The 15,640-nt window shown below is 38.6% G+C and overlaps 1 protein-coding gene across 9 annotated transcripts in view; it reads right to left on the reverse strand.

Moving 5' to 3' along the window:
• The window catches only part of APBB2 (amyloid beta precursor protein binding family B member 2), a 193,160-nt gene that overhangs the window by 64,926 nt on the left and 112,594 nt on the right, over positions 1 to 15,640 (reverse strand). For 6 of the 9 annotated variants that reach the window (XM_042467266.1, XM_042467265.1, XM_042467264.1 and 3 more), the window contains 2 exons: positions 6,901 to 7,106; positions 81 to 143 (listed from right to left, as the gene is read on the reverse strand). In XM_042467266.1, the coding sequence (XP_042323200.1) occupies positions 81 to 143; positions 6,901 to 7,106 (269 nt within the window). The remainder of the gene's footprint in view (positions 1 to 80; positions 144 to 6,900; positions 7,107 to 15,640) is intronic. The other 3 variants (XM_042467269.1, XM_042467268.1, XM_042467267.1) reach the window with 1 other exon arrangement.

Consider the following 15,640-nt stretch of genomic DNA (forward strand, 5'->3'; position numbering starts at 1 on the left):
CAGCCATGGCCATGCAAAATGCTACTTTAAAAAACAACAACCAAGTATTAAAGTGTTCTGAAATCTGACAATATACTTGCCTTCCAAATGTCACTATTAATCTTTCCCCCATTCAGCACAGCAAAATCACTCCATGGCTGTTTCTGGATATATAAGTATTCACACAGGAGGAAACACATTAATTTAGAAAACAAGGAAGGAAGGAAGGAAGGAAGGAAGGAAGGAAGGAAGGAAGGAAGGAAGGGGAGACACAAAACATGATTGTTAGCACTTATATTTAAGGGTTGGATTAGGGGAAAGAACACCTCAGATTTCAACTAATCAATTTGTTGTACAACCAGAGTTGGCTCAGCGTGTGATGCCTCCTAATACACTGGATATGCATAACAATGGCATATTAACTAGGTAAGAGCTGATCAGAGTTTTATTTTCTCTTTTTGAATTTTCACTGTGTCACTTCTTAATTTCCTGCCTTTTGCAACTGTGTTTAAGCTTATGTTATTGGGACAGGACAGGTGATTACAAGTAAACTGCTGCAGGGCTGCCCATGCATGTGTGTCTGTGCCATTGAGTCACCTGTTGACTTATGGTGACCCCATGAATTTCACAGGGTTTTCTTAGACAAGGAATACTCAAAAATGGCTTGCCAATACACCTCCTTCAAAAGAGCAAACAGTGTCCCTCCATCCAAAATACTACATATGCTGCATAACTGAAGTAGCTGCCAAATAAATTACCATATATGCTCATCTATAAGTCAAAAAACATATGCCTGAAAATTGATTCCAAAATACAGGGTTGACTTATATACAAGGTCAATACAGTAGCACTCCTCAAAAATGTCCTAAAAGAAGCTTCTCTGGACACCCCGCTCTCCAAAAAAGATCTGCTGAAGCAGGAAGAGAGAGGGAGGGGGGAGAGAGAGACTTTGCATGGGGATGGGATTTCTTTTACAAAGTGCTGCTGGACAGTGAGTTTGCAATGAGAGCTGGAAAATGAAGGGAAGAGAGTGTGTGTATGAGTGTTTGCATGGGAATGGGGTTTCTTTAACAAAGTGCTGCTAGACGATGAGCTTGCAAAGACTGAAAGGAAGGGGGACTGTGTGTGTGTGTGCGCGCGCCCCTGTTTGCACATGGCTGGGGTTTCTTCAGCAAAGTGCTGCCAGATAATGTGCTTGCAAAGAGAGAAGGGAAGGGAGTCTGTTTCTGTATGTGTGTTTGCAAGGATTGGCGTTTCTTCAGCAAAGCACTGCCAGATGATAAGCTTACAAAGAGAGAAGGGAAGGGAGAATGTGAGTAGAGTCTTTTAAGTTTTACCCTCGACTTATACACAGGTCATATTAAAATTCACAATTTTGGCCCCCAAACCTTCCCTCGACTTATCCATGAGGCCGACTTGTACATGAGTATATATGGTAAGCACGTTGGGATTTCTCCTGTGGTTGAGCCAGCTCTGGGTACATGGACATATGGTGGTTGCAACAGGAGGAATGAAAAATGTTTCTAATGCAGTGGTTCCCAAATTTTTATGTTTGCATACACAGACCACTAGAAAATTGATGGTAATCTTGGTGGACCTCTTAACAATCCTCTTGTTCTACAAATCAAAGTATATCAACGACTCATATTTTAATAACCTTTCTTCTTCAGCACTGGTAGCACGATGAAAGGCAGTACATGCCAATCAGGTCTTTGTGCCAGGCCACCAAGAAAGGTGTTTTAAATGGTAAATTCATAGGGAAAAATTAGTTGACTGTTCCAGCACCACAGGATAAAAGCTACAGGCCCATGTTACGCAGGTTGATTATGTAGCACTTGTCAAATGGCACTATTGTCATAGAAATACTGTATGTAAGTTAAGCAAGAAAGATATAAATGGGTTCTACAACCTTTTTGCGAAACATATGAATAGGGCTTCTGGACCTACACTGGTCTGCAAACTGCAGTTTGAGAACCTCTGCTCTTTTACTTTAGCAAGAGAAATAACTAGGACAGGGGGAAGTTCTTGCAAAATTAGAAACAGACAGACAACGAGCTTGCTTTTCCATTAAGATCTTTCAAGGAATAGGGACTACCTATGGAGCTTCATCAAATTACCTTAGCATGCACTGTACATTAGAAATAATGCATTTGACTCCACTTTAGCTGCCATGGCTCTATCTTACAGAATCCTGGGATTTGTAGTTTTGTGAGGCACCAGCACTCTTTGGCAGCAAAGGCCAAAGACCTTGTAAAACTACAAATTCCAAGATTCCATAGGATGGAGCTACAGCACTTAAAGTGATGTCAAACTGCATTATTTCAACAGAGTAAATGCAGCCTAAGTCTAGTCTTTAGTACTACATTACTGTAAGAAATTGTAGTGCAGGAAAGGACAAGTTTGGTGGGTGAAAGGGCCAATTTTTTGTCTCAAGGAACCCCCAGGTGAGGTACAGACTTCCAAAAATCCAACAGATAGAGAGGAAGAGAAAGGGAAGAGAGAGAGTGAAAGAAAAGAGAAAACCAAAGTGGCTGAAAGTCATCTCCGATTTTGAAAAATGGATATTTTTTGAACATGTTAAAAATTCAGGGAGGAATTGTGATACTGCTGTTCCCTGATACAGAATAAATCCATCTTTTTTCTTTCTTTTCTTTTCTCCTTTCTTTCTATCTTTCTTTCTCTCTGTCTCTCTCTCTCTCTCTCCCCCGTTTGGACAGAAAAGCTATGGTCTGGAAGATGCAAAAACTGCCTTAGGGGCTACATGTGACATCAGGATCATACTTTGACCATCCCTCCTGTAGTATATACTCAAAGGACCTCCTCTCTCTCTCTCTCTCTCACACACACACACACCATGGCTTAATGGGAAACTCCCTCGTTATACCCCAAATTACTGGAATAGAGTATATAAAATTACATTAAAAGTTGGTCAATGGAATGACAAGGGACTGAGAAATACACACATTGCTTACCAGTGCAACTAAAATTACCAACAAAGAAAAAGCTAGCACACTTTCGTAAAAGGAGTCCTGCTCTTCAAGTTTAGTATTCTGTTTCCCACAGTAACTAAGTGGATGTCACTGGGAAGCATCAATACTTAGGCGGGATACAGACGGGCAGGGGAAGACGTCTTGGAGGTGTATTCTGCTGAATACGGAGCCTCCAGACCACCCGCCCTGGGGGCGTGGCTCAGGTGTATGGGGCTTCCACATGGGGGGCAGTGAAGACACCTCACCTGGGGCCGTTTCTGACCCGCAGTTTCCATACCGCCGCCTCGCAGGACGCTGCAAAGAGAGAGGCAGCTTCCTCACGGGCGGCCAAAAACGGGGCTTTTTTTTTTCTTTTGCTGGCTGGCGGATGCGCAGCTGCGCAGCCGCGGCGCTCAGCACCGGCGGCAGAAAGCATATGTGCACATTTAAAGCACCCAGGCCCCTTTAAACATTTTCCCCCGCCCTGGCCAAGAACAAAGGTGGTCTCCTGCCAGCTGGTGATCAGCTAGTGTTGGCATCCTTGTCCGCTTGCACGTTGCCAGTGTCACCAGCATCATGGATGCCTCCTCTCCTTTGGTCCCTGCGCTCTTGCTGAATCTGCAATGCACAGCCACAGCTGTCGCCGCTTCCACCGCTGTCCCCCTGCCATCCCCCATCACCTCCTTTGTACATATGTAAATATTTAAAGTTTTAGCGTTTTTTTATTGTTAGGTGAAAATGGCGCAGGAATGTGTGTAGGGGTGCACTTTAAATTCCAAACTTTCCACGATTCTAGCAGCGCATGCGTACATGCAGCTCTAGGGTTAGGGTTAGGGTTAGGGTTATGAGTCTTAAAATGCGCTGCAGCTGTGCTGCAGCTTCCACACCTGCATGGCAGCTGACGCTGCAATTAAAGCCTGACTGCAAACTGCGCATGTTCCAGGACCCCGACTCATTATGCGACGCAGCAGACACGGAGCTTTTAAATGGGCAACTTAAATTAGCGGCGTAGCAATTCTGGCGTACCGGTGCAGCAGCTTACAGACGGAGATGCGCAGCTACGCACTATACAGAAAAGAACCGGGGGAAAGCAGCACCTTTTTAATGCCGCTTCTTCCCGCTTGGGGCGTGCGGGGGACGTGTTCATGGCGGCATTCAGGTAAGGGCCATCTGAAGGCTATACCTTCATGACGTCATGAACACACCCCTTTTTGCCCGTCTGTATCCCGCCTTAGTTCCCTTCCAGTTCTCCCCTAGCCTGGAGAAAAGAAGGTTAAGAGGTGATATGATAGCCCTGTTTAAATATTTGAAAGGATGTCATATTGAGGAGGGAGCAAGCTTGTTTTCTGCTGCTCCAGAGAACAGGACCCGGAACAATGGGTGCAAGCTACAGGAAAAGAGATTCCACCTGAACATTAGGAGGAACGTCTTGACAGTAAGGGCTGTTCGACAGTGGAATGCACTCCCTCGGAGGGTGATAGAGTCTCCTTCCTTGGAGGTCTTTAAACAGAGGCTGGATGGCCATCTGTCAGGGATGCTTTGATTTGGATTTCCTGCATGGCAGGGGGTTGGACTGGATGGCCCTAGTGGTCTCTTCCAACTCTATGATTCTATGATTCTATGATTCTATGAAATCTTCCAGGTAAGTCATGCTATAAGTTCGGAATGGAACATTCCATGGGTCTGTTGAAAGTCTTTCCTTAGAGAAAATATATTCAAATTAAATTGCTTTCTATTTAAATAGTAATATAGTTTAAAGCAAGGCTTTACAGGAAAACTCATAGCAAAAAATAACAGAGTAAGATGTGATACCTAATAAATAATTAAAAAATGAGGAATTGTTCAGTTATAAGATGCACTCAAAGTTTGTTTTCCCTCTCCCAAGTATATAAATACTGGATCCATTTAAGAAGAGTTGAACAGACATGAGTGGCCAATAAAATGAAACCTGCAATATTTTATCTAACTACACGTTTCAGAGATGGTCAAATACACATTTGTGCTCAAAGTAGAAACTAATGCCCCAACTTTATGGCAAAAATACAACAATAAGCTAATTTGTGACTATTTCCTGACTTTTTAATGTCACACTAATTTCTGTCACCTGAAGTTGCCTGCCTCATCATCTTTCTAATACTATGGTCATGCCTGTCTTTTCATTAACAAGATTTATGTATCCACACAGATTGTACAAATATTTTCATGATTAAATGGAGCAAGCCAAGAGATTCTTTCAATTCAATTCAATTCAAACAATTTCTTTACATGCTATAAAGCTAGATCATGTCATATTTTTTTCTTAAAACCAGAGAATGTCACACTACGTTGAGCGCAAGGCCAAAGGAAGCAACAAAATTTTCTACCAAGTCCAAAATGCCTTCATGGTTCACAGTTAGATAGCATCATAAATGTTTACAAAGGCAGGGTATAAATCTAAATAATAAAAAGTCTGAAGAGAAATAAAAATGTTATAGATGGAATCTCATGGGCAATGCTGGTATTTACCTGTTTTCATTTCCCCTACCCGGACCTAGTTTACTACAAATGTTTCTCAAGCCACAGTTGCTGACATTTCTTCTTTAACTGTTGCATCTTCTCTGGAATAATCTGTCAGCAGTCATGTGCTGGTGGTGGACAGGGGCACCAGTGTGTCTAGGGGACCTAAATGTGGAGAAAGCCCCCCTTTCTCCCTCTCGCTCTCTCCTAGACACGTATCTCTCTCTCTTTCTCTGAATGCAACTCCTTCTCTATCTGTGACCCCCCTCCCCTCCATGCCAGTAGGCTCCTTCTATGATCACTTACACTGTCATGGAAAGTACTGACAGGATATCAACTGCCCACATAATCAAAATTGCCACATATAATTGATGTGGTATGAAGCTTGGCCATACTGAAGGAGCAGCTCTGTGAGATTACTGGGGCATCACCTTGCTTATTACAGTGGACCCTTGTTATACGCTGGGGTTTGGTTTCAAGATCCCCCGTGGATAACAAAATCCGTGTATGCTCAATATAATGACATAGCAAAATGGTGTCCCTTATCAAAAATGGAAAATCAAAGTTTGATATTTGAAATTTATACTTTTTCTGAACATTTTCAAACCATGGATGGTTGAATCCGTGTATAAAAAATCCGTGTATAAGAAGGGCCGACTGTATGTTTCATTTCAAAGGTTGCTCGTTTTGCTCCTTACTTTTGGTGTATCCCAGGACCAAAGACAAGAGTAAAGATTACAAGGTGATCAGTCTGCTATTTTATTTTTAGATTTAAATGCTGACTGTTGAATGTAGACATGCTTGTGCTTAGAGAGACCCAAGTTTTGTTCTTCTGACTTCTGAAAAATATTCTCATTTCTGAAAATTCTTGTTTTAGAGAATTTCAATGTTCCCATTTGCCCATGTGGGTTGTTGGAATTCAAAATATTGAGCTTTCAGCAGCAGTAAAAGCAAGGGATGAGAGGAGGGAAACCTCATTCCTAGGTCAGAATTCTGCACGTGGAATTATATGTACATGGACAAAGTTCTAGCTGCCTTAAAGACAACAATTGGTGTATCTTGTAAAATCCAATAATTAATGCTCTCTTGAAACTAGGTTCAAGGAGAAAAGGCAAGTATATGGACGATAACTGCAGCTAACTTGAACTCACTGAACTAGTCCCCAACTTCTATCAATAAGTTGTTCTTTTTAAAAAAATATTCTCAGCATATTCTATTAATTTAGTATATTATATTACAATATTAGCTGTTTGAAAAAAATATATTCTTAGCATCTTCTTATTAATTTAGCATATTCTGTTAACTTATACATTGTAGTAGAATATTAACATATTCTTAGTATATTCTTTTAATATTTTAGCATTGATTTGTTTTTTATAGAAGTCATTCATTTAACTAACTGACTTAAAATACTGTCTACCAGTACCTGAACTCAGGACAAGCATACAAACTTTACCTCGGTTTCAGGAGTAGGAGATGGTGTGATAGAACTGAGTGAACCTTTGCGTGAGCCCTGAAGATCTGCTGGAATGGACACAGGACGCTCCCACTGTGTTGTTCCTGTTGGTATGTGCCAATAATAGATTCCAGCAACATCACTGATCTTTTTCCAGCCTGGAGGTAAGTCAGGGTCTGTCTGAAACGAATGATCACTCCATATATCTGTTTGGAAAAAAAATCCAATGCAAGGCATTATTGTCCAGATGTGAAGCACAACATGCAGAGTCAAATGACATAGAAATATCATTGTTCTTTCATTAAAACAAGATTAAAGGAGGGGGAAAATCTATAAAACACAAGTTAATCTATGAACAAAAAGTAGTACTCTCAAATATATGATTTACTGTATTGGCTATTCAGGTTTATTAAAACAACACTTCATATCTATTAATAACTATATACTAGTCTTAACACCCTCATCAATCCTAGTTTTGCCCAAGGAATCCTGATTTCCCCCAAGGAATTTGTATTTGTCCAGTTTCTACTGCCACTCAGCCATTTGAAGGCACACATTAAACATGTTTAAAAGAAAACCATTTTAAATGAGATACAGTGGGACTTCGGTAGCCTATGGTTTGTCTAAATAATATGCCAACTCCAAACCTGGAACAAAAAACCCGTTCAAGCAATGTTCTATTTTGATGCTCAAACCAGGAAGTGAATGAAACAGACTACAAAATTAGAGGAGGGAGAAGAAATATGGGATTGCAAAGCTGGTGCGCAAACTGAGCAATGTTGCTAGAGCAAGACCACCAGAACAAATCCTGTAATAAGTGTTTAACTAAAAATGACTCCTCTTTGAAATCTTGGACTGAATGCTTTTAGAAAAGCAGCTGCTAATGCTCAAGATGCCCAGAGACTATCAGTTTAAGTTTTTGTCGATAGGGCAGTCTTTAGCCTTAGATAATCTATATCATTTTTCCTAGTATTTGGACTGTATTTTGTATTCCTATTGCTAGTTACCACTATAAATTATTAGTAGACTAGCAGATCTTAGCATGTGTTTATATATGAAAAGTTTGTCATTTTGTACTGGTTAGTAAATCTTCTTGAACTGTACATTTTATTATGTAAACCCTTCTGTATTTCATGCAGGGCATAGAAAAATGGCATACAAAGATTCCAACGGTAACGGAAAGCTACAAAAAAATCAGCGTAGAGTAGATAATACTCTGCTAAATGGACTGGGGATTTGACTTTACACAAGACAGTACCTTATGTTCCTATGCCAACACACAATAGTCATCACATAATAGGACCCAGTGATGAGAAGAGAATCTCCTCTGATGACAACCGAACAGAGCCAACACATTTTACCATTTAAACTGAGTTTTTCTCGTGAAGATACTCTCTAAAGGTGGGACCACAGCAATAACTACTGGTATTGCAGTAACTATGCACTTAATACTGTTTCTTGAGCAGGCACAGTTACTTCAACCTTTTGTGTGTTCACTTTGTGCTACCCTGCAGCTGAGCTAGTGATTCTGCTGAATAATTTTGAAATCTCTGTTACTTTCCACACAACCGTCAAGTATCACAAATCTAAAAGCAAGGGATTTTTTTTTAAATAATGAGAGTCTTCAACAACTGTTTCATACACTTTAGAAATACAAACTTAATTTTTGTAAGACTTAATAGTTGATATGAACATAATGGTTAAAACAACAATAAAAGTAACCCAACGTGAAATTGTTTCTGGAAACAGGTCTTAATCATTTGACAAAAGCAGGTTTGCATGTCATGGCAAACAATAGTTTATATTAGCTACAGTTCCTTGTTGAAGCCATTAATTGAATAGTAGATGGTCAAACAAACCATGATTCGTCTTCCTCGTTTCTGGTTTGTTCATCTTCTGCCCTCTTTGTCAAGCTTTCATGGCGGTGTTACCCATAAAGAGGTTCAGAGAACCTCCACCACTAATAGCAGTCTATCTTTAATAAGTAGGGGTAATTTGGCTTGGCTTGCAAGAGAGGGTGTAACATTAGATACAAAAGCACCAACTATGCCAGTACTTTCTAATGAAGACTCCAGGCATGAATGGACTAAGAAACTTTTAACTGAGAAGAATATGAAAGAATATGCATACAGGATTCACTCACTCTAACATCCAGGATACTGAGGAGAGTGAAATAGAAACAGTGAAAGGAGACAGTGGAAGTTTAGCACTGGATTGAGGGGAAATATCTTATTGCCTCAAGAATCACAAAATCATGGTCCACAGAAAGCAGGAGCAACTAAGATGAAGAGTCTGAGGGCAAAAGGAGCAGTTCAGACTAGAGTTTGAGGGCAATAGCCACCAGGCAAAGCAGGGAGGGCTGACTCAACAAAGAAGCTAGGTTTTCCTAGTCATATTTAAAACTAACTCCAGGCCCAGGTGATTTCATGGGAAATAAAGATTTGATAGCCATTCAGAAGGACCAAAAACGTTCCCAAAGTGGTGGTTTGCTTTGATATCCAAAAGATGGAAAAGACTAATTTGACTGAAGGTAGCTTCATTGACTTCACAACACCCTGACATGATCTGGAATACTTCAAAATGAACAGACGGGAAGGGTATTTAGGAACAAAACAGGGGATGAAAGGGAATCTGGTCTTGTTTGACCTAGTTGCCAGAACTCATGTTTTGATTTTTGGTTTTGTAGAAAATGCAGGACATTGGGGGTGGGGTGGAGTGTCTCCTTTATCAAGGCCCTCCATCCATTTTTTCAGTCTTCCTCATGTCCAGGGTCTATGTGCCATATTCACATTCCAGTATTTCATATTTTATCGTGACCTCTGTAGCCCATGCTGCCCTCCAGCAATGCGTTATCAAAATATAGCTGGATTGTGGAGATATCAGGGCACTCTGACAAACCTTGATGTAAACACGCCAGAGTTTGCAAGCCAAAAGCAAATCGCCGATTTAGATTGTGATATTGTGATCTGTGTCTGCTTAACAACACATGGCTTGTTAGAGAATGCATACCACAACATGACAGATGTAGGTTTGTATACCACAACACAACATATTTCAGCAAATCACACCATGGCTGCTTGTTGTGATGTGCAAACATATATACAGAATTGAAAAGATAGACAGGGCAACAGTTTCACACTTAAGATACTGCTAATAAAATACTTTTAAAATATGTATTAAGTTTAAAACAAAACATGCATAAAAATAAAAAGTACAACCAATAACAAGAGCAAAACAAATCACCCCCCCCAAAATCAATTATCAGCACATTATCAACAAATAAAACTAATTCCCCAATTTATCTAAAAATATAATTCCCTCCCTTTCTCCCCCACTTAAAAATACATAAAATAAACTAAGCTAACACAAACATACAATAATATAATTACAATTGGTTCCCACCCTCCAACCCTAAGAAAATCAAGGCAAAATAATAATAATAATAATAATAATAACAACAACAACAACAACAACAACAACAACAACCCACTTCTATAAAATCTTTTCTATGTCCAATCCACTTCTGTTGCATCCCAATCTGCAGGCATAATACACTTGTCCATCCACATTCGCTGGGGTTAAGACAGGACCCCCATGAATGGGGGAAAACCGCAAATAACAAAAACACTATATTTTTACCTCTCTAGGAATCTCTAGGTCCTCCAGTGCAACTCTTTAGTCAATATCTGCCAGTCACTGACCACAGAATTGCGCTGGAGGAGCTACAAATGCTTAGTGGAGTGTTATCTCTAGGAATCTCTCTACTGTACTTGATTATAGAATTGCGCTAAAGGACCTAGGTATACATAGAGAGAACATATTAATAAAATCAGTGAATTATCCAATTCGCAAAAGTGAAATCCACAAATGTAGAGGGATGAGTGTATTCTTTTCTTGCTTCTTCAAAGCAAGTTTTAAAAGGTCCCAATTTTTAAAATGTTATCCTTCTATTTTTCCTTCAATATCATTGAAAGTTAATCCATCTCTGCCAGCTGCATAACACTAATAATCCAATCTTCATATGATGGAATAATATTCACCTTGAAATTCTGGGCATATAACAATCTAGCCACTAATATCATACAGTGGATCCTTGTTATACGCTGGGGTTTGGTTCCAAGATCCCCCATGTATAACAAAATCCGTGTATGCTCAAGTCTCATTAAGTATAATGACATAGCAAAATGGTGTCCCTAATAAAAAATGGAACATCAAGGTAAATGTATACTTTTTTGGGACATTTTCAAACCGTGTATGCTTGAATCCGTGTATAAAAAATCCATGTATAAGAAGGGCCAACTGTATAATGAAGCACTTTAAAATTACTATCTGCTGATAAAATAGCTTTGAGCGACAATGTTAATTTAAATGACAACGCCTGCAGAAAGACAAAATGTACAATATATTTCATAATGAGCAAGTTCTTCCAAACCAACTAACCGACTGAAGATGAAAGAAAAATTACATATAATTATTCATGACTATCACCTAGTATGTTGTAAAAATCGGAGAACCAAATGTGAATGTATTTGATGTTTAGCAGCCTCTAGGAGCGTTTCCAGTTTATATAAAAAAAGTAAAATATACTTTTACAAATCTTCAAATATAACCAAACCAAACCAAACCAAAAAGACTACATGTATCTGAAAGAAAGCACTGTAATACGGTTATTAAAATAAAACAAAAACCTACATCATGAATACAGAGAATATTTTACTGAATTAAGTTCAAATGCTTCATGTGGAGTTTAGGACTGGTGTCCAACTGCCTGAATACAATTCTTCTATAACATTTATTTTATATGATAAGCATGACTTTTACCTCATTTTAGTATATAGTACCTCAGTCTATCAAGTTTTTCTGAAACTAATTACAAATACATATTATTAAGGTAGATTTGGATGAAGATTTCTGAAAACCACAATGAGAAGTAAATATCTTTCTGCATATGTAGTGTAGACCTAGATCATTAAAATGAGTGATAATTTGCATACCTTCTTACAGAAATGGACAGAAATAAAAAGAATAAGGAGCATTAATGAATTACAGCAAACATTACACATAGCCATTCTTTATATATTACTCATTTAAAAAAACCCAGTTAGCACAGTGAATTAAGACTCTCCTGAGTACGGCAGTTTTAAATTATCCCAGGCTGGCCTTGAGACTGTTGTTACTTAATGAGAAAAGCTTCCCTTTCACTGTGAGAGAGTCTACATAAAGCATTTCAGTATGTGTATACTGTCACATTTACTCTGCAGCAGCAGTCTGCAAGCTAACAGAGAACAAGTTTCTTGTGGTGGCAACAAGCGGGCAAATGTTAATGAGCATTTGCTGTACCTTAATGCCTATGAACATTACTCTATATCAAATTGCTAATCCCCATCAAAATAGACCTGTTAAATCACCTGCTGAATCAATACTTGTGTAAATCCCATTGATTTGAAAGTTCATGCTACCAACCCCTCTTTCACTTAGTATCAAAGGTTCTACAAGATCTTTGCATACTGATTTTCCACACTAACACGGCTGTCTTGTTGAATTTGGTTGTTGTTGTTAACTGTCATCAGGTTGACCACAACTTATGGCAACCCGATGAATGAGAGACCTCTAAGTTTGTTTTGTTTTGTTTGTTTTTTTATTTATATACCGCTATTCCAAAGATCATAGTGGTGAACAGCAAGTAAGTTAATTAGCATGTAAGCTAATTTGCCCCCAACAGTCTGGGTACTCATTTTAGCGACCTCGGAAGGATGCAAGCCTGAGTCGAGCTTGGGCCCTTTTTCTGGTTTTGAACTCGCAACCTTGTGGTTTTGAGTGAATGGCTGCAGTACAGGCATTTAACCACTGCGCCACCAGGGCTCATCCTGTCATCCACAGCTGTGCTCAGGTTTTGCAAACTCAGGGCCTTCACTTCCTTGATTGAGTATATCCACCTGTAATGCAGTCTTTCTCTTTCCCTACTGCCTCATATTGTCATATTGGTGTCTAGGAAGAGTTTGGGCTTGATTTGCTCTAAGAACCATTTGTTTGTCTTTTTGGCAGTCCATTCTGTGTACATATAACACAACAACCACCTTGTTATGTTTAAACAAGAGCAATATAGTATGGGAACATAATATTCAGAAATGTTATCATAGAACACATACTCTGAACTTTGGGAGTAGCTTTTAAAACAATCAAGGTGTAATAAAATCAGAATAAAATAATACACAGTTGCTTTATAACTCCTTTTTCCAGCTGTCAGAATTCTACTACTGAGCTGATTAATTGCAGCAATAAATTCCATTCCATACTGTGTGCTCCAGTTCAGATGCTGAATTTGGCAAGATGATGAAAGCAAATTTGGAGATTCAATTTGTATTTCAAGTTGTGACATTTTTACTATAGTATACTGAAAGAATACTACCACTTTGTAAAACAAGATGGAAATTAACTGCTACTATTATCTGATAGTACTGTAAGTGATATACTGGAGCTGGTAGTCACCAGTGTTCTTAAAATCAAGCAAAGACATTGACTTTTTGTTTTTTAACGCTTTTCTTTTATTGTTGTTTTCTTCAGAGGGACAAGATAGCAATTCTAAAAGTGCCATACCATGAATCATTGCATGGCCTCTGTTCAATTAGACAGAGATAAAAAAAATGCAGTAGGCAGCAATATCTCCTATGGCATCAGTGACCTGCAGGTGCAGTAAAATGGAGCCAATTTTCTCTTCTGCTATTGTTGTAGCTTCATGAAGATATCTCTTCTTGTATGGCAGATATTCCATAGACATTTTCCAAGGTCAACAAATGAAAAGTAGATACACAAAAACTATGGTTTTGGTACTTTTGATCATCACAGTCAATTGGCATCACTTTGGCACAACTTATCTTCATATAGCATTTGTCAGATAATGGGAATTTTTGAACAGCTCAAGTTGCTTGAGAATTGTAATCATTTGTTGTAGTTTTCTGCCTTCATTTTAGATGGCAGAAGAATATCAGACTGTTCAATGCTTTTCCATATGTACCAAAAAATATCTCCTTGTAGAATCACTTTCTCCTACAGACCATTGTTTTGTATATAGTGATTATCATATGTATGTGAAGATTTATATACAGGGAAATACATGATCCTCCTACCTCCAGTGAAAGATAGTACAGGATATCATGATTTTCAGACATAGCATAGCTATCCCACATCTGCAGGATCTATACCTATGGTTTCACTTAGCCACATTACAAAAAAGGTTCTCTCTAGGCATTTTCTAAGTCCTTCAACACGATTCTATGGCATGCTTCCAGCAGATGTTGGCCACAGATTCACACTGGAGGAGCCAGAAATAACTAGCAAGATGTTCTCTTCAGAAATTTCTAGGTCCTCCAGTACAACTCTATGGCCTACATCCTCTGGAAGTACTATTTTCAATAGGGTTCACTATTATCCATGGTTTAACATTTCCACGGTAAATCCAGGAGAGTATCCCCTGTAGATTCAGGTGTCGTACTGTATTACCACAATATAAGCTGTAGTCTAAGTACAGCTATATAAACATGATTGTAGTGGCATGACAAAACCACAGTTTACAACCAGGATGCAATACATGCATTACAGAGAACACATTTTTTATACATTAGCACCTTATAGCAATATATTGTTATGACTACAGATCTGTTGAGCAAAGGTGGAAAACACAATAAAACTTATGAGGTGTGAAGTTTACATAATTATTACCACATAAATACACAGAAAAATTAATAGTAAGAATAAAGAAATATAATTATCTATCCAGGCAGTCTAAAATTAGAAGATTTTACAATTAAACCTTTTTACAATTTTACAATTAATAAGGTTATTCCTCATCAAGATTCTCTACAATATAGCTGTGAAAAGCACAGATGCTTTAAGAGCGCATTCATGCACAAAAGAGAGTTACAATTTACTAAATTGTTCTAGTGAGACTCATTTGTTGTTCCTAAATCTCAATGAATCACCTTTCATAATTCAAAGAAGGTGTATATGTGTTTGTAAGTTGCCTGTTAACTTATTAAACCATTAATTTTTCATAGAGTTTTCTTAGGCAAAGAACACTCAAGAGATGGTTTTGCCAGTTACATACTCTGAAATATAGCTTACAGCACCTGGTGTTTGTAAATGGTTTGCCATCCAAGTACTAACCAAGGCCAACCCTGCTTAGCTTCAACGAGACGACAATATCTGGCATTTTTAGGGTATTTAGGTCTTCAAGAGATGTACAGAAAGAAAAAAGAAGAAAGCAAATTTAAAATATAACTTAGAAAAATATTGCTACTTTAGGAGACACAACTGAAGGAGCATTGTATCAAAACAGCTGTACAATGTAAACACTACTATTGCAAATAGACATGGATGTATTCAAGTAATGGATATGGTTCAATATTGAGCATTTTTTGAAAATAAAAGATTCCTATTGCTTTGTGTATGCTACATCATAGTAATAAGTAGCAGAACGTGTTGAAAGAAACGACAACTTCTGCACTTGTTCTTGCTGCTCTCTTGTCCAGTAGGCATGAGATGACTTAAGACAGAGAGAGGTTAAGATCTTTTGTCTTCCTTTCCTGCTTTGCTTTTCTGCTTTCTTGCTTGCTTCCTCTGTCAGTCACCTATCCCAAAAGCATTATGGGCAGATAACATAGATTGTTTCAGTCAGGGTTAATCAAGTGACTGCTCTCTTGTAAAAGAAAAAGTCCAATCCAGACTGAATCCTCTGCCCCTC

Source organism: Sceloporus undulatus, chromosome 5, assembly GCF_019175285.1.
Source record: "Sceloporus undulatus isolate JIND9_A2432 ecotype Alabama chromosome 5, SceUnd_v1.1, whole genome shotgun sequence".
Taxonomy (NCBI): Eukaryota; Metazoa; Chordata; class Lepidosauria; order Squamata; family Phrynosomatidae; genus Sceloporus; species Sceloporus undulatus.